The sequence below is a fragment of the Achroia grisella genome, unplaced genomic scaffold (genome assembly GCF_030625045.1).
Source record: "Achroia grisella isolate CSIRO2021 unplaced genomic scaffold, CSIRO_AGI_Agris_v1 utg540, whole genome shotgun sequence".
In the NCBI taxonomy this organism is placed as follows: domain Eukaryota; kingdom Metazoa; phylum Arthropoda; class Insecta; order Lepidoptera; family Pyralidae; genus Achroia; species Achroia grisella.
Genome location: NW_026712925.1, coordinates 2619603 through 2639834, shown reverse-complemented (window position 1 = coordinate 2639834; position 20232 = coordinate 2619603). Strand labels below are relative to the sequence as shown.

Below are 20232 nucleotides of genomic sequence, written 5' to 3'. Positions count from 1 at the left end.
CGCGGGTTCGATTCCTCGCACGGTACAAACATTTGTATTCATGAGTATGATTGTTTGCATTGGTCTGGATGTTTTCTATGTACGTTTGTATGTATTTATTTATCTATGTATTTACCGAAAAAAAATCTATGTATTTGTATCTGTTATCGAATACCCATAAGACTAGATTCCGCTGCGTGCATTGTCCTGAGATTATTTTTAATATCTTATCCACTGTACTAGTCTTTCGCAAATAAATTACATAATTATATGATATTATAAAATGAACAATATATCATACTTTCAAATATTCTATCTATTTTTAAATTTGTATGTATACTTGATAATGTAATATTTCAATGGATACCATAGACTATCTGTCTAATTATGATTGATCGATGACTGATTTAGTTAAAGAATACAATTTAGGACAGTCAGTCTGTAACTTCAGTCAATGATATTGAATTCGCAGCTAAGTTTCGATTGAACGAATTTTGAAGGTTACTACAAATACCGACTTTACTTTCACTTTCATGTTCAAAATCAAATCGAAATCCAGTTTTCTAGTACAACGTCGTGGCAGTGTATTCTTACATACAAAACAAGAATAAAGTTAACATTGGCATACTTAGTTTCTGTAAACCAATGAATCTATTCATATTTGAGTTATGTAGTTAATTGTAAAATTTTAACAAAAATTACTGAATACTATCTAATAATACGGATACAGCAAGTTGTCATAATGGGGTTGGAAAAAGTCAACTGCAGTACAGTATGTTATTATTTGAATAATTTTTTATACTGACATTAGTTTTATTTACATTATGAATTATAATTTATTTAGCAACAAACCAAAACGACCATCGATGAAAGGTGAAAGGATGTATTGACTATTCTATCCAAGAATTTTTGCAAGTAGGTGATTGTTAGTAATGTGGACTCATGACTCCATCACTAGCAATGTACCATGTCAGGTTGACCTCCACGCGGTTATTCCTGGAATCCATCGTGATAAATTCCTGGTGAATTTGTCATGATGTGAGTGACCTGACCTCGTGTTCGTCTTATCATCCTCCACTGGTGCCCCTCCAGCAAAATCCTTTAGCCCAGCACCATTCTATTATCATTAATAAAAAAAATATGCTTGGTGGTCCTTATTTCATTTTACTTCCTTCTATTGTTTCAATGATGCCTATAACAAAAAATCAGCAAACCTATTAAAATTGTTTAAATAAAAAATATTTATTTTTTATTTTATAACAAAAGCTACAAATTTATTAAACACAAATGATCTGCTAAATTATAGTTATCTGCTATCTTATGTGTAATTGTGATGACCATAATATAATGGATGTCACAATTTGGAAGTGTGCAAGAATTGGTGTGACATTCTCTTGTCTTTAAACAAGCTATTATCACACCCATGCTATTTATGTTTACTACAAATGATGTACACATTCTGTAATAAATTTACACTTTTTAGGATGGAAGATCTTCAGAATATCTGTATTCTCCTGAGATCCTACAAAGATTGGATTTTAAAAAGAGTCCGGCTACATTCAAACCTAAGATCAGTGCATCACAACCTGGTGAGGTCTGGATGGTTGTAAGGCCATTGCAGCGTTCGGATTATGATAAAGGTTTCCTGCAGCTACTTAGTCAGTTGACTAACGTTGGGAATATTTCTAGGAAACTGTTTGATGGTTAGTATTTTATTTTTAAAGTTTTAATTTAATTCCATCAATCACATATTTCAGAGTTTCTAATACATAATGTGGTCTATAAACTCCATAAAAATAAAGACTAGCACAGTTTTTGATAAATCATCAACACTCCTTGAATAAACTTAAGAAATGTGTAGAAATAGTATTAACAAATAAATAGTTACTACATATAAATTAGATGTTATATACTCAGTATATTTAAAGTAATATGTATATCATCTATTTAGTAATGTAAGGTGATATGGTGGGTGAGCATTATCACCACCTTTTAGTAGATGACTCAAAATTGATAATTATGAAACATTGTGATAATGAAACTGTGTGATTTTAATTAGATTCTGAAAACATTTTGTAATATTATTATATTGGCACTGCAGTGTATTGGGTATCTACACAGGTTTTTAAGGCGTCTTATAATACGACATGAGAGATTTATAATGGTCCATATGTACAAACAATCAATCTATAACAGGTGCTGGTTATTCCTAGGTTCAAAGAGGGATAGGATTCTGCTTTTTATTTTTTTAACTATGTGCTGTTGGCCGCAGCTGGCCCTTAGAGTTTCACCGAACAATAGTAGGCGGCATAATGCTGATAGCTTTTCAAAATTGGGGAAGGTCTTAGAGAGCGGCAGAAGTCAAATCCTGCCTGATGGATACGGCTTTAGTGGGCACCGCTAAGTGTTCGAGAATTTCCACTTAAGCCGTCGTAATTTCTATCCTCGGTTGAATGCGCTGTATCGTGTGGTTGAAGTCATTATCTTCGCCATCGAGGATGGTGTCGTGTATTTGTGTAGTAATGTGTATATATGTAATAGTCAATAAGAACGTGATTACTTAGTGCAAGGTACTTAAAGCATTTCACGGATGTCTTCAAGACATGGGCTCTGCTGCGAAACTTATCGATATGGTAAATGCTGGTAGGGCTTATATGGGTATAGGTACTGCAGTGACACTACACAGTTAAGAAGTTTTAACAACTAGGAGTTTAACTAAATTATCCTTCCGAGTTTCTCAAGATAGGGTATATAATCAATAAATACAAATAAAAATGTAATATCCAACGTAGTTTCTGTTTCTTGACAAAGTATTTCGATCCAGACAGGTTTAATAAAGAATGTAAGTTAACTGGGCGACCTTGGAGGCCGCAGCTAGCTGCATAATGCGGCTAGGTACCTATACATAATTAATAATAAATTAATTTAAATTATTAAATTTTAATTGAATACATTTTAAATTCTTTCTTTAAAAGGCCTTCCTGGCTAGCAAGGTTTTGCAAATAGAAATTAGCAGCTTACATCATAACAGATTAAAGAAACGATAAGAAAATTTAGGCAAATTAGCAAGTATTGTAATTAAAGTAATAACCTTAGTTACTGCTAATAATTTGTCGATATATCCAACGGAGATATTTACTACCTAAACCTAGTTATAGAGAATCGATTATCAATCGTAAGCTTCCCAAATACGAGATTAAGAAACACCTGAGCGATTTTAAAATAAATGTATTTTATGTACAAAATAAAGTGCGAACCAGTTTTAGAAACCGCGGATCCAAAACAAATATTATAAATAAGCTTTTATAAATTACTTTTCATAATTTTTCAAAAACTGTACTAGGTAGAAACAATTTTATTTTTACCATATCTCTATCTATCTACCTGTAATACACCATAGTGACTTATCAGTCGTTGTGTACAGTTATCATACGTCGTTATCCTTAATTGCGATTTGTTCATTTATGTGTTCTCAGATCGTTTTACGAAAATGAAGCAATCCGGCGGCTATTATGTAACAGTCATCGAAGACACACGAATTGGAAAACTGATTGGTGCTGCGACACTCGCTATTGAACAGAAATTTATACATAACTGTTCCTTGGTATGTGCCAGACAAGACAAATTTAATTATGCTTGAAACGCACTGAATATCTGTGGTATCACATGTATTAATGGTAGCGGAATTAAACAAAAAAATATTATTTCTAACATGACACATTTATTAAAGACATTTTTATTCTTGAGGTTGATTTAATCAATACAATGTTCAGTTATAAAAAGCTTTAAGTTTTTATTTACTTTTTATAACTGAATATAATATTGTAGTTTTTCATACATAAAATAAGAGGCCACAAATTGAATATGAATATAAATGTACAATACATTACATTTATAAGCAACTGCTCATATTTGATGGCCTCTAATACTGATGGCCTCAGTGGTCTAGGGAATTTACACACCGCATTATGTCCAATGGGCGCGGGATCGATAACTCGCACGATACAAACATTTGTATTGAGAAGTATGATTGTTTGTATCGGTGTGGGTGTTTTCTATGTATATTATGTATGTATTTACAATAAAATGTATTAATATTAGTTGTCTAGGAACCATAACACAAGCTCTGCTTAGCTTTTGCACAAGATGGTGCTGTGGGAATGTCCTGAGGTTTATCTCATCTTCCTTTTTAATACGACTGATATACTTTATAAAATGTTAAGACTGCCTCAAACCCAATTATATGGTACCCATAATAATAACATTCGGCATCACTATTGTAACCATACGATATGTTACTTTCAGCGCGGTCGCCTCGAAGATGTGGTTGTAAACGACACATACAGGGGAAAGCAACTAGGCAAACTGTAAGTGTCTGCCATCTATAGATTATAATAATATTTTTTTTCTTTTGTTATAAGATGAGAATCATCTCATCTTATATCTGATACCACGTATAGTAAAATTGCACGAAAGTCAGTTGCATCATTTTTTTTTAAGTATGTTCTTTGAAGTATATATCTGTTTTTTTTTTAATGATAATGGAATGGTGCATCCGCCTGCGCTAACGGTTTAGGCTGGCGGGGCACCAGTGGAGGATGATAATATGAACATGAGGTCAAATCAGTTAGCCCAACGTGACAAATTCACCGGATGTATCACGATGGTTTCCAGGGGGAACCGCGTGGAGGTCGATCTGACATGGTACATTGCTAGCAATGAGAACATTAGTCCACATTACTAACAATCCCCTTCCCCCCCTAGTATATATCTGTTGCGTGTTGTATTAAGAGACCTATCTTCAAGTTCAAGACATTATTTTTGTTTACAGCATTGTAGTAACAGTATCATTACTGGCTCAAGAGTTAGGTTGCTACAAAATGTCACTGGATTGTAAGGATAAGTTGATCAAGTTCTATGAAACACTTGGTTATAAAATGGAGCCTGGGAACTCTAATTCTATGAACATGAGGTTTGTATCCATCACTCTTGTTTGTTATTAGCAAATGATTCTGATTAAAAAAAACAATAATATCACTATTATAATACACTAGTTAATCCATAAAAAAACAACATAGGAAACTTCTATGAAGTCAGTTTAGTAATTTAGTTAACGAAATATTTGCCTTATTGGATTAAAATCATGCTACTGTAAGTTTTTGTAGTTTGCCGGCTTTTGAGATGAAAAGTAGTTATTAGCAAACTAAAAGAATAAACACATATTTCACATAGATTTTGTTAACGGGAGTCTGTTGCATTGGTATTGTAATGACATTAATTTGTTCATTTTTGGTAGGTTTGACGACCCATCCTGACAATTAGCCGCTGGGGCATCCGACCTGCGTTCTAAACTGTAAGTATACATAGCAGCCGAGCAGTCCTCACAATGCTACATCAGCTTGCATCACCGATTCACCTCATAACATGAAATTAGTATTATATTGAACTAACATTTTAAAAAATTCTTCATGTTACGCATACATATTAAATTATATAATATCATCTATATAATATGTTTGGTAAAATCTCTTAGATTATGCTATTGAACAGTTATCGGTGACCTACGTTGTGTATTCTGCTTTGTTGTTAATGTTATAGTTTTGCAGGGTCAATTTTCCTATCCATCGGATGCTGTATCTCACAATTTTCCATCTACATTGTAATTTTACTATTACAGTAGCTACTATTATTTTAATATGTGCTACAGTATCCGATGGGGTGTTCAATTGATTTCAGGGTGTCTTAGCACATAATTTTTACTTAGTTAAGAACGCTCATACGGAAGACTTGCAATATCTATTAAATATTACATACCTATTTTTTAGACTAGAATGTTTGTTGTTAATCGTGCAGTAAAATATTCATAAAAATATCACTTAAATTATTGATTTTTATGCTAAAAGAGTATTTAAAAAAAAAATTGTTGGGGTTCAAACTAAACGAAGTAATTTATTTATCAATTTCTATGCAAAGTATTCTGTATTCCTTTTGATTTGAAAATAATATTGTAGAAGATGCAAGATTTCGGTATGAACGTATATGGAGAGGTTATATTTTCATTGTTACTAAACTAACTAATGTAGATTATTAATTATTGCAAATTGAATTATGTATAATTATAATATATATTTAAACATATAATTTTGCGTTTTTGTTCAATGTACTTAGTATTATTGAGTTTATTCTAACAATTTGATTAACGTTATGTAGTTCATCCTTTGGTGCATTAAATTTTTGTTTTGCTTTATTATTTTGTTTCATTTTACTCATTACAAATTCATTATGGCCCGCGAGCCAGCGAAAGGTCTACAATAAGGTGAGCATTTTCTTTCCGGTTAAAATAAATTTCATTAATAAGAACAAAAATTTACAATGAAGTTACAGCGCAGAGAGTGTTTTTATCAAAAAGTCCTTCCTTACCTACATAATACAACTATCGTTACCAGTTTAAAATTTTTTGGGTGAGGAAAAGATTTATGAAACTAGGCTCTGGCTCGCGGTCTATTACGTCTCATAACAACATATAGCAACGAGATAAAGTGTAATAAAAATAGAAATAAGTATATATAATTTTATTTACAGAACTGTAGGTAGGTAGTAGATAGATCAAGAATGTTTTTTTCCATTGATTTATATACAGTATCAATCATATTTATTATAATCGTATCGTAAAACTTACATCGCACGTTTATAAAAACGCCAATATTTTTCACGTAACAAATAGTGCTTTAGAAATTATAATTAATATGCCATATACAACATATGAATTTTAAGAGAGCGAAATGTAAATTTTACGTAATCCAGTCACAATCTTAACAATTTGAAGTTGCATATTCTACTAAAAATATTGAGAACTTAAACAATAGTAGTGTGTGAGTGAAATTCGTTACTTTGGCTATATAGTAACGATACAACACAGATAATAATTCTTTGATTCTGTTAAATTAATCTTGTTTATTTCGCAAGGTTAAAATGATAATATATATTTTATCAATTGATTCGGTAGGTATTCACTTAATGATTTCTAACTATCGGTAGTAAGTAGATGCATGGTACACACCTTATATCTACTTATTATCTTATATTAGTATCAATAATAAATTCGTCACTATAAAGAGTACGTAAGTATGACAAACAAATATTAAAAAAAAATAGTGTCCAATGCTTCCTATAACACTTGTCATATTTGCATAATTTCTTATTATTTTGTTTCATCGCTGTGTTATAAATAGCAACATTGTTCACGTTATATAAAATTATGACATAAAACTTGAATTCATATCAATTTAATTTTGCTAAAGAATACTTGAATGGTTGAAGTATTTTATTTCATATGTTATGCAATTACATTCAGTGAAGGATGATGATTGTCAGATAATAATCAATAATAAATAAGGAATATATTGTATTCTTTTTATTTTGGCTGTAGTAGATCATAACTATTTTAGCTTTTTACACATATTCTACTTGGTACTCGTATAAATAAATCTTACAAACATATAAAAGGTATGATGGTACAAATGGTTGATATTAGTGGCGGTTAGAGTTGATCATAACTCAATAACATAACAGTATTATAAATAAAGAGCAAGAGAAATAGACAAAATTGTAGCAGCAGGTAACAGACAATAATTATTTGGTTTTCTGTATTACTTTAAATTTAATTATAATATTTACTATACAGAAAAAATAAAAGTCATACATTCATCATCTCATTTGTAATATTGTATCGAATGAAAATTTAAATCGTACTTGAATAATAATTTTATGTTGTTGGTAATAAAATATTGATGAGCAAATATCAAAATGGGTTTATTTATAGAGTTCTGAATCGATTTTTTAAATTAATTATACCCCGTCCGCCATATAATGATACTGGTGACAGCTGTAAATAATTAAAAAGTTTATAATTTACGAGGATTATTACACTATACTTGACAGAACTATTGAATGTACTAAAATATTACATAAAAAATCGGATTTCATAACTGTCACTATCTTGTTTTCCACACAATTGCTTTGAGTAATACATATTGATTATATACTGATATATAAATAATATATATAGTATATGAATAATCTATTTTCATCATTTTATATTTCTGAAATTTTAAGTTCTATTTAAAATGTAAAACATATACTTTGTAAAAATCATAGACTGTCTCAGTCTGGTGGTTTGAATATTATAATACATATAATGCATGTACAATGGATATAAAAGACTTCCTATTCCACTATACCTGGTATTCAGTTCCCGATGCTTGAAAATGCACCATAAAGTATGTGCAGTTACAATAATAATTTTAATATGTACACATTAAGACTTGTTTATACAGATGTGATTTTATATTGAGAGAGCTTCATATAATGCATTTTCAAGTAGCGGTTCTGGAATGTACGTAACAACATTCATAGAAGCACTTACATTTAAATTGACACCCTCATATCCTCCGATTGCACACAATCCCATCCTCACAAGCAGATAAAGCAAAATAAATATATAAATTTACTTTGAATATGTGTTATATGTAGCAGTTAGAGGAAATCTGTCAATAACTTAGTCTAATACAAATATGACTCACATATGAGATTTATATCAGGGACTATTTACCTAATATAAAATGTTGGCAGTCACATTTTTTCTATGAAGTTTAAATCTGGTAAAATCGCTGAATAAGGTTAATAAATGAATTTATTCAAATTGTCTACGACTGTTCATCATAGTGTAGACAATATATTTTTACTGATTACTCTGTGATTGTTCTCACTCACCTTATCATTGCCTTACTGAAAGATCATAATTACATTAAAGCGGGAATATTTCTAGATATAAGTACAAACTGATTTGCCTTAGTGGCATCTAATCTCACTTGAGCTTTCTATTTGACTTGATTTATAATATATCTTGATTTATAATAATAGATATCTTATGTAACTTGTTCCCTAATATTCAATACAATTTATAATAATTACGAAAAAAGGTAAGTCAATTATCAAATTAATGTTGATATAACTATCATAGATATGGGAACAGTGATTGCCGTTTAAATTACAATAATACATTTTATATTTATCTAAAATTAAATTACATAGAAAACAAATTATTGCCTAAAAATTCTTTTTAATTAGTCTGAGATAAAAGTATAATTATTGGGATTTACGATTGTGATGAGTATTAGCAATGCAATGTAAAATCAGCTATGGTAATAAGTTGTTTGTTTTCATGGCATACAACAGTGGGTTATAAAATGTAACAAATATAAAACATATTCTAGATCAATTATTATAAAATGATTATACACCTGTATATATCTGTATAGAGTATACAGATGTTTATTATCAAGTCTACCAATGTCTTTTCTAAACAGAAAAGTCAACATAATTATATTGAGTCAAATATCATAATTATAAAAATACATGGATAAAATAAAATAATATAGTCCTAGTGTAAAACTATTTCAAATTATCATTTGGAATAAACAGTAGCCCGGATTTCTGAACATACATGCATTATTCAAAGATCTCATAAGCACTATGGAACACTTTGCAGTGAGGCGAGCGAAACGCGCTCCCGGCTTAACGTATACGAACTCCCGGGTGGGAATTTTATAATTAGAGGTCACAAGGCCGGTAACATGAATTACTTCTTACTTATCACTTCCTAGTACACACTTTGCCAAAGTTACAGAATGTATTTTTTCGTACGGGAAATTCAAACAAATTTGTAGACCACCTGATGAGAAGTGGAAACAGTCATAAGTAAACAGCGTGAATAATATATATATGATGTACGTTCATAGTACGTAAGTGAGTTAGCATACGTCTTCTTATAGAAACGCAATTTATGTATTGCTTCAAAACAGACAGATAAGACGGTGGCACCTATATAAGTAAGAATATACTAAAATATCAGGTATGTTACACAATATGGAGACTAACCTATCTCGCCTTTATCTATTGTCTATGGGCAGGCCCTAGAAGGCGGCTATGGGCTAACGTAATAACGTTGCATGCTATTTGTTCATGACGCTGTTTATATTTGTTCACAACATGGAAATCACAATATAAGGTAGCAGTTACCAGTTTACATCAGGTAAATCATAAACTTATTTGTCATCCCTATAGTAAACAAAAGTTCATAGATAAGTCTTACAAACGAGGACATATTCGAAAAATTAACAAAGTGTGCACTGTTTAAGAAGGCAATTAAACAACAGTGATATGATGCACAAAATTGTAACATTTAAGAATATTGTAGTCTCGCAACATTAATTTGTCAACAAGAACAACTTTCGAAATATAGATTGTTTGTACGTATGATTAGTAAAAATCACGGGATGTTTTCAGTTTGTCAAAATGAATATCGAAATCGTTAACGAACGAATGTTTACCCATAAAAGATTGTATTTACCAGCTCAGTTCACCTGTGATCAATGGCGGTTGAAACACTATGAAATATCGGAACTCGACAAAAATAAAACGTGATAAGATCCCGTGATTTTTACTAATTGTACGTATAAATAATGACCGCGTCAAATTTAAAACAGTATATGTAGATAATAATGAAATTGGTTTTAAAAATTGACAGATAATGATTCAGCAGACAGGATCTCACGAGACTTTGCTATGATAGCCCTAATTTATTTATCATAACGTATATTCATATTACCGCCCCTAAATTACGAATGCGTCTCGTACATATCAGGAATATATCAATACTGGATTACCCGATCTGTTGGATCGGCGAGGACTAGAAGGGTGGCGCGCCGGATATCTTGGTGCCGAGCTTCATGGGCCCTTGACCACGGGCACTGCGCCTCGCTTCCATTTCTCGTTGCCTTTGTAGCTTTCTTTCTTCGCGCTTTCGACGCATTTCGTCCATTTTTGATGCATTGTTTTCTGTAAAACGTAACAAACTTTAAATAATCTCTATAGAATTTTAAATAGCTTGATTAGGCCCATTAAAGCAGTTTTTATCTTATATATTTCACTAAAACAAAGACGAATTGCCTTTTTATAAATCAAATGTCCTTCGTTTGGTGTCATATTTTATAAAACAAACACCTATTTAAAATACTTAGCTAAAAAAAAAATGTTTTGCAGTAAATAAAGTATTTAATTACCTCACTCGACGACTCGTTTTGCCTAGGGTCGTAATATGGTCGCATCTCTTTCATACACTATATTTCAATGTATCATTTATTAATACACACTTTGTATATGCAGTTAACGTCTATAGGATTTTAATAAAAATAGTAGTAATTATGCAAAAAAATAAATTACCGTCAGCATTTTCCTCAATGGGTTCGAACTCCCCGTCTTCCCAACCGCCTAGCGAATCGTTGCTATTCTGATGTGCGGTGGGCCTGTGTTCGAGGCGGCTGCCCGTATTGCTCGCAGCAGCCGTAGTGCCTCGCACGTATGTTGCATTTGCGTTCATACTAGGTTCGTTCCATTGTGCGTTGTTCCAAGTTTCCGAAGGACTCGCAAGCTCCGCTTCAGCCGTCTGTGATATTACGATTTTATTCTAAAGCTACAATACTAAAAATAGTTGATATGAAATTAGTAACCGTACTATCAGAATTTCTTTTAAATACATTCTTTTAAGGCTAGATAGCCCAAATAAGCTATATAAAATCACATACATGCAATGAAAAATGAGCAGAAACGGCGGAAATGTGACGCAGACGAGTTGCGCGGGTCAACTAGTCCAACTACAAAGTTTTATCAAAACATTTGTAACATAGATCCTTTACTTTATTAATAATAATGTCAAATATCCAAACTATAGAAGAAGGTCGTAAGAAAATCTGATTTTCTTCTGCCCTTAAATCATATCGAATATTTTTTATTGGAAAGTAATTTCCAAAACACTATTAAAGAAAGGCCTGTTCAGCTGCTTTTATCAAAGTAAATACGTTAGTAGCTGACATACCGGCTGCTCCTGCAAAGTGCCCCACTCCTCGTTGTCCCAATCATCCTCGCAGAGCGCCCCCAGCCCTGGCGTCGCTTGAGCACTACCGCTGCTCGGCGGTGACTTTGCGCTCGCTCCCGTACCTATCATTTTAAAGCAGATCTATGTTTAGTCGTCGTCTGCGTGGGTCACCTCACTTAATTCTGCCGTTAAGCAACTCACTTTGTAGGCTATGTTCTTGTTTGAGTGGTGGGATATGGCAGTGCAATTATATAGTGTGGAGGCACAACATCTTAGTCCTAAGGAATAGCTTTTATAGAGCACCACCGGCGTTCACGAGACGAGGGGACTTTCGTGGTGCTGTTCATGTATACATATAGACGACAGTGGCCATTTTATATGAGGCCGTCGGTTTATTTTGCCATTAGCTATTTCAGTTGACGTGCAAAAAGATGAAATTTGTTATATATTTTTACAGATACCCATCATCACAAAGCTGTCGAGATGAAGATAACTAGAAATGAATTGAATGTTATTAAATTTTGTAAATAAAATATAGTATTTTAAAAGTTAATATACTACTACCTACCTATAATTATTATTAAAATTTAGATTGAAGAAATATTCTACCTTGCTGGAATTTTACAGTGTTTTTTATTTTCAATTGATATTGCCCGTTATGAAAATAAAAAAGAAACTAAATAAAATTAATATGTACAATATATAACAGTTTACATTGTTTTATTTATACAATAAGAAAATGCAACATTATTTTGACAGATTCAGCATTCATTACAGCCTTCAGTTTGAATTCATTTCTAATGAAACAGAAGACTTGTCATATATAAATGAATTACTGAAACTGATAAAATTGCAAGTAAATGTAAAATACTGCAGTGAATACACATTGAGAGGAATATCAAGTTTATTCCTATACATTACAAATGAAGTTATATATAGTATATAAGTAATAAAATAGTACAGATGCATACCTGCACTGGAATCAATCTCGCCCCAAGCGGCCATATCCCAGTGTTCCGGATCGTAGTCGGAAGCAGACTCGCTGTGTTCCAGAGACGTCATCGATGTCACCGACGACGTTGTTGTTGACATACTGCTCGATGATGGTTGCTCTGTTTGACCATGTTACATTAAATATAATGTACTAGAAGCGCAAGTTTTAAATATTCTTATGATTTAGCCATGTTAAACATTACACATAATTTATAGCCTATGTTGGAATACTATATCTTATTAATTGTGATTCTAACTCAGTTCTGTTTCCCATAATAATTCTAATTTCGTGTATTTTTCTTTTTAACATCTACATAAAATCTGCCGTCGTTGGGTCAATCCGAATTCTTACTGTTATAAATAGAATGAGATTATACTTGTTTCATCCCTATACGAAAAACAAAAATTAAGAAATTCAATTTTTATAACAGTTGAATAACTATAAAAATATTTTTAATTCCTACAAAAACATTGTTTACAACATATAGAATTCCTTGCTAAAGGGCCGTTCAAGTATTACGTAAGCACTATAGAGGGGGGGGGTCTTTTCTTTGCTTATTTTGGATGACATAGATGATGATTACGTCATCGGTCGTAATTTACTTTTTTACACGAATGGCAACCCTCACATTGTCTTTGCTAAAAAAAACAATACATTAATTGAGAGATGTTTACGTAAGCATGGGTGGAGGGGGTAAGAGCTTTGTTTTTTGCTGACAACGGGGGATGGGGGGTAAATAATTGTGATAAATCTGCTTACGTAATACTTGAACAGCCCCTAAATAGACAAGTAGAAATAGTAGTAATAGAATAGTAGAGTTGCCAACTGAAGGACGGTTGTTTTACCAGGACATGTCCAAGTTTTTATAGTATCCTGGGACATCCTGAATAAATAGCTTTTAAGCAACATCCTATTTGTAAACAGAATTATTCTGCTATTCCAACTTGAAATCCTGGTTTTTTAAATTTGGAGTTTGCTTGCAAGCTAAAAAAGGTAATGTAACTAATATATATGTAATGTAAATATATAAGGACAAAGACCTAGAGAGCCAGGTTTGGATAGCGTGGACTTTGTGGGGTGTTGCACGCGCGTAGTATCTGAGTGTGAGCGGTAGAACTTGGCGGCGACGGCTGTAACCGCCCAGCCCGCCCATGTGGCAGCCGCGTTGCTCAGCGACGGCGTTGCCGAGTGTACGTCCGCCTCTGTACACAATATATACCCTGTGTTCATTTTCTGCGATAGATTTATATACGATCATCATATTTCTTTAAACTGTCTTTTTTCTCCATTTAAGGTTCACTATATTAAGTAATTACAGATTGTGCCTTTAACTACAGCAACTTATTTTTCTACAAGGAAATGGCAAATACTTTAGACTTGTTGCATTCAAGAATTTAAAGTATTTATATATTTAATATAATATGGTTTTTTACAATTATTAGTACTTGTGTGTATGTAATTTACATTTTATTATTAACATATTTTCATATTATGGGGTTTAATAGCAAAATAATCATCAAAATGTCGTTATCTGTCAGCAAAAAGACAAATAAATGTGTAGAATTAGATAATAATAAATAATTATAAATAGTTTTGTCTTTTACAACCACTCCATTGATAACAATAAATTACATATTATTAGAATTTGCAAACAAAGTTACATGCAAAGTAGTAGCAAATTTCCAATATAAAATTAAATTAAATAAACTTACCCATTCCTTCTTTCAGACTAGGATCCTCTGATACTTTCTCTAATTTACCTAGGAAGCCCTTTATCGTTCTAAATGCTGCATCCCTAACCTACAATACGTAATAACAAAAGTCATTGACCTCTTAAAATTACTAATCATTACAATATGTACAATGGGCGAGACAAATTGATAAGAATTAATTTTAAATTGAATGATGACTGCACTTAAGTGGTTTTATTGAACAGATAGGATGATTTAAATTGTACAGATAGTAAATAGTTAAATAGTCTACTTATTACTATAAAAGTTATTGCAATAATATAACAAAAATATATGACTAGTAGACATACTTGTTTTTCTGGGTCGGCAGTAAGCGGACACAAAGCTGGCAAGACTCTGTTAGCGACTTCGGCGAGCAGAAAGTACTGCTGTGTCGCAGCCAGCGCCAAAACTCCCGCTTGCCTCGCGGGTGGAAATGCATCGCGTGTAGCTCGTACAAACGCCGAAACCAGGACTTTTTGTCTTATTTGAGGATGAAGATGAGCCGCGATCTTCCCGAGGCATACTGTTGTGTTTGTTCTAAAACAGCAATTTATTTATGTAACTGAAATGAAAATGACAAGCTGACGGCTTATCAGGATAAACAGTAAACTAGACCTATGTACATGAACAGCACCACAGACATCACTTTGTCATGATACCCGTAATATCAAAATACTAGGCTGAAATAGTCCAAATTATTTATAAGAAAAGTTGTACCTAAATAAATATGTATGCATGGAAATAATAAACTATTAATATTTTCCCCCTTATGAAGAGAGGTCTGTCTATGGTAAAGAGACATTATAGGATTGTTATGGAATGGTATAGTTGATAGTATAATCGAGACGATTTCCAGAGTGATCCATATGGTTAACTCTGGAAATCATCGAGTTTTGTGAATTCGCCATAGCGGAATAACTGACCTGATTTCATACTCATCCCATCATCATACATTGGTGTATGATGATGTGATGCGATGAGGATGAAATACGGTCACTTATTGCCATTTTCACGTCAAATACTAATAACATTTTATAAAAAAAACAATCTCACGTTATAAGGTCTCTCTCAATTTAAACATATTGCACATTTGTAACAAATGTCTATAGATAGACAACATACCTTATTCCACCTTGGTCATCTTTAGACTGAAGCCTGGCAAAGTGTCGCAACACTTCCACATTTAAGTTATTGTAGTTGAGTTTAGAAGCGAGGTGTACAATAGATTTTACTGTTTGTTCTCTGATGACTGCATTTGTATCTAAGAAACCATTCACTACTTGAGGAAATATTTGGTCATTAACCTGAAAATCAATTAAACTCATTCAAGTAAGAATAATCATGTCAGAGGTATAATGGTAAAAAAAATCGCAATTTTTTTATAAATATATATATATTTATGAAATGTATGAGTCAATCAGCGGCCACAGTGCTAAAAAATATAGTATATAGTATATTTTTTTAGCAATAGTATATAGAGTTTTGGTATCTAATCATATACATATAGTAGTCATTATAGTTCCAATTATAATCTGTAAGTAGGATTGCAATTACTAAAAATATACATATTTTATTTTGAAACTTTTTTGTTGTAGAGTTCTAAATCTGATAAGTATTTTGTTACTTACTGTTGCATTCTGCAAATGCAATATGAACTGATCCAGATGTTGTAAAAGACGTGACCTTGTTGTTCTGTCATTTGAAGCAAACAACTTAACAACACATGGCACAATCTGTTTCTGGTAGTCTGCTTCGTCTAGTAATTTTCCTAGCTACAAGTGAACATATTATACATTTATAAGAATAAAAATCAATGCACATGAACTAAATCTTTAGCTATATACTAGCCAAGCTTAGGTTTGAGACAATATTCAAACAGAAACCTTAACATAGAAGAAATCTGTGTAACTTATGGCAATTAACAGCATTTTATAGTTACATCTAGTCTAGTCTAGTAATAAATAAAATGTAGTGTTAGTTGTCCTAATGCAAGGTCTTGGTTTTGATGAAATCTCCTAAGCTGTTTCTTTATAGTATCATCATGATAAATTTCAGATGGAATATCTGAGAAAAAATATGCAATATTTCATATTTCTTATTTGTTTGTTGAGCAAAACAATATTTATATGTCCATATGTATTAATATATTTGTATATTATACCTTAAACATGGGTGCTAGAACAGCAGAGCCAGCATCTCCATAATGAAATGCAGTGAGCAACTGTGGTAAAATCTTGTGAACACACACTGCTTCCGGGAAATTGTCCAGAAATGAGCTTAGGGTCGAAAAGAACTTCCCTTTTTCTATTTTATCTTTAATTTGTATCTCTTCTAAGAACAGCATTGTATCTATCAGATCATTCTTAAAGTAACCGCCTAATTTACGACACCTGTAATGAGATGTTTACTTCATATACGATATATCTATACCTTATTATACTATACCTATATTACGCCTACCCAAAATAAATGTGATAAGGAAAGAGCAGATGATGATACATATACCTTATACTTATGCAATTTATCACATAACGAAAACAAAATCTAAATAAATAGGTTGCAATATTAGTTCAGAACCCCTGTATGTAACTTTAACAGATTCATTAACACTTATCTTTAAAAAAGTAGTAGTAGAGTATAGATGAATTTCAGTTTTCTAAAAGTACATGTTAATTGGAATAAATAATATTATAATGATATTAATAATTACCTTGTAATAATATCAGCAGGGTTGGGTCTTGATGCAGGATTTGCGCTAACTAGTTCACAATATAAAGTGCAGAGCTGCTTTGGTATATGGTCAGTTGTCTTTAGCGATGGCTGATTTCTCAAAGGGCCATCAAAAGCTTCCCAAATCAAACAACCTAAACCCCACATATCTGATGAACTGTTAACATTACAATGAAGAAATTAAATATATTCTATTGAATAAGGTGCTATTTTTTAAAAGTTCATTACATTACTTAATTATAATAGTAGTCAAATTAAACAAAATAATACTGATTCATTAAATGAAAAAATTAAGTGTTATATAAATATGTTCATACACAACATACAATTTTTAAGAGTAATTAGTGTACCACTGGTGGCCATAGGCATCCCTTGTCACGCCTCCTAAACTCTCTATCTTGATTAGGTGATAAAGTTTTAAATATAGTATTACACTTGCATCTGCTATTTAACTGTAACATTTTTATTTTGTCTAAAAGATGCAAAAATGGTAATCCTGTATGTATTGTAAAACAATATCTGATAGTCCCCTTATAGCTTTTGTTGAAATTTGTCAGAGATAAGGCAGTGCCAATGAATAAAGGTATGAGGTATATGTAGGTATCGATTTTCATATTAAAACCATTAAATTTATAATATACTTATTGTATTTAGATATGTTGCATGGGTAAATTCAGGTAAAAGTATCTAATAACTTATTATATTCTATCATCATATGTGGTTGGAGCCAACTTATAAACAAAATCTCCTTTGGAAAGTTTACACTCTATCCTGAGGAGATAAAAACCATTGCTCCTAAGAATGTCTTTCAATTTTTGTCCCTGACTGGTCTAGGTAATGAACTCTGAAAAAGGGTGAGCACAATAGATCTATGTAGGTTGCAGTGTAGCACTGCTAGTGTAGGCCCAGCACTAGACAATGGCCCAAATATAATAAAAATTTAGGTAGACGACTTGTCAGCACAGTTACCTCAGTCTCCTTCAGTAGCAGCTTTATTGGTATCCTTTGTTTGTTGTAACTTCAGTTAAAGGGAGAGATGAGGTCAGTGAAATTACATCTTAATCCTACAGAATGTTAATGCATGAGAGGTATCATGGGCATCAGTTGATAATGTGATGTGTCTAGTGCTATTTGTATATATAGGTGATTCTAATTACATAAAAAAATAGTACTAGTACCATATTACAAATTTTATTGGCATTCACACTGAAGCAGACATACATTTACTCACCCTTTTAAACTGTTAGCCATTATATTAATAGTAATAATATATTCATTTTTCTCCACAAAAACATATACATAATATATAGTGAAATAGAGCTTTGAGGCATGTAAAATTCCATGTTAAAATACAGATTTGTGGAGAACTGGTGCCTACTACTAGGTATCTGAAGAACTTATGTCATGGATCATCAAGTCCCCCCACTAGATCTTATGTGATAAAATAATAGTAGTATGTGCAGTAGTATTTACCATTTTGTAATAGCTTTCAATTTGGCAGGATCTTTCTTCTCTGGTGGATCATAGATTTCCAATGAGGGCAATATTTTGATAGGTATAGGATTAGTTGTTTCTTGTCCATGAGAGGTTAAGAACTCAAAACCACCTAGTTTCCACTCACCAGCCATTGTTACAAATACAGAATATAAACAGACATTATTATGTCTCATGTTACCATCATTATTTAAAAATGACAATGCCCTCTGTAACAGTAAATAAAGAAAAAATTTAACAGATGACACATACTGCAAGTATTTTGTTTAAACAAAAATATATATTGATAAAGAATATTATATTTAAATGATAACTAATAATACTAATTCAAATTAAGATAATTTATTGATTATAATATAAAATGGACAAGATTTTTTATCAACATCTGTGGGTAGTTTGTATACATTAATTAATATAGATTGTACAATATATAAACAATCTGAACTTGCATTATTTATTATTAGTTATTTGGTCCCTCAAAATTACTAATTTTAAATTAATAGTGTTGATTAAATAAGCATATAATTAATCAATATGAGTAATGAAAACAAAAAATTAAAGTATTAAGTTATGGATTATAATATAGTTAGAAGAATGATTCACACTTACAGTAATTTGGAATATACCCCATGAAAGAAATAATTCCTTTTGTTGGCCCTCAAGTTTCATATTCTCTATGTGATTAGCTAATGGCTCCACATATTCAGTAGCTACATACAAAAATTTCTCGGTTTCACAACTATCTAAATAATGTAAAAGGCTAGGGTGTCTCATAGTCTTTAATCTCTTTATGGAGGCCTTTGCAATATCGAATAGAGTCTCAGAATTCTTCTGAACATCAAATAGAAATATTGACACTTCATCTTGAGTGCCCCTTTTCTTGCCTTTGTGTAAAGACCACACAGTTCGATCTTCTAAACCCCGTACTGGATCTCCCACCTCGTATGGGAAGTCTTTTGTAGGATCTCGTGAGAAAAACGACCACATTATGGCACAACTTTCAAGAAGCAACTGGTTAAAATAACTTGGTATTTTTAATGCAACTACCAACGTTTGATATATTATACAATAACATAATGTAAGAAACGACAGGTACTTAATGTGAATTAATTACTAATTTAAATAATGAAAGACGTATTTACACTTTATGTATGATATTAATTATTTTATTTTTTATTCAGAAAAATGAATTGATAAATATGACAAATGTCAATTTGGAGGTAGGATGACATTGACACGTAATATAATGATACAAGCAAAAAAACGCTGCAAAAAATGTCAAAACACAGATATCAACTCACAAATGAAATGACAACTTATTGACATATTATGCTAGATCTGTGTTTTAATCTGTTTTGTATTTTTTT

General features: G+C 31.8%; 2 protein-coding genes across 3 annotated transcripts; one reads left to right on the top strand and one right to left on the bottom strand.

Annotated features, from left to right (window-relative positions):
- Positions 1 to 409: 409 nt before the first annotated feature.
- LOC131847795 (probable glucosamine 6-phosphate N-acetyltransferase) lies at positions 410 to 12403 on the top strand. 2 transcript variants are annotated; one of them, XM_059197446.1, is made up of 7 exons: positions 410 to 751; positions 1463 to 1682; positions 3456 to 3583; positions 4285 to 4346; positions 4811 to 4951; positions 5276 to 5332; positions 12372 to 12403. In XM_059197446.1, the coding sequence occupies exons 1-6, from the start codon at positions 722 to 724 to the stop codon at positions 5292 to 5294; spliced, it is 600 nt and encodes a 199-aa protein (XP_059053429.1). In that variant the 5' UTR covers positions 410 to 721; the 3' UTR covers positions 5295 to 5332; positions 12372 to 12403. The 2 variants fall into 2 exon arrangements, with proteins under 2 accessions (XP_059053429.1, XP_059053428.1); XM_059197445.1 differs by lacking the exon at positions 12372 to 12403 and having other exon boundaries at positions 411 to 751; positions 5276 to 5442.
- Positions 5441 to 20047, bottom strand: LOC131847794 (N-terminal kinase-like protein). The gene is made up of 13 exons (XM_059197444.1): positions 19475 to 20047; positions 18845 to 19074; positions 17352 to 17528; positions 16803 to 17031; positions 16270 to 16413; positions 15764 to 15945; positions 14950 to 15178; positions 14621 to 14708; positions 13949 to 14110; positions 12886 to 13026; positions 11915 to 12036; positions 11263 to 11485; positions 5441 to 10878 (listed from the first exon to the last, which is right to left on the bottom strand). Exons 1-13 carry the CDS (start codon positions 19850 to 19852, stop codon positions 10730 to 10732), a joined length of 2454 nt encoding a protein of 817 aa, XP_059053427.1. The 5' UTR covers positions 19853 to 20047; the 3' UTR covers positions 5441 to 10729.
- Positions 20048 to 20232: the final 185 nt, after the last annotated feature.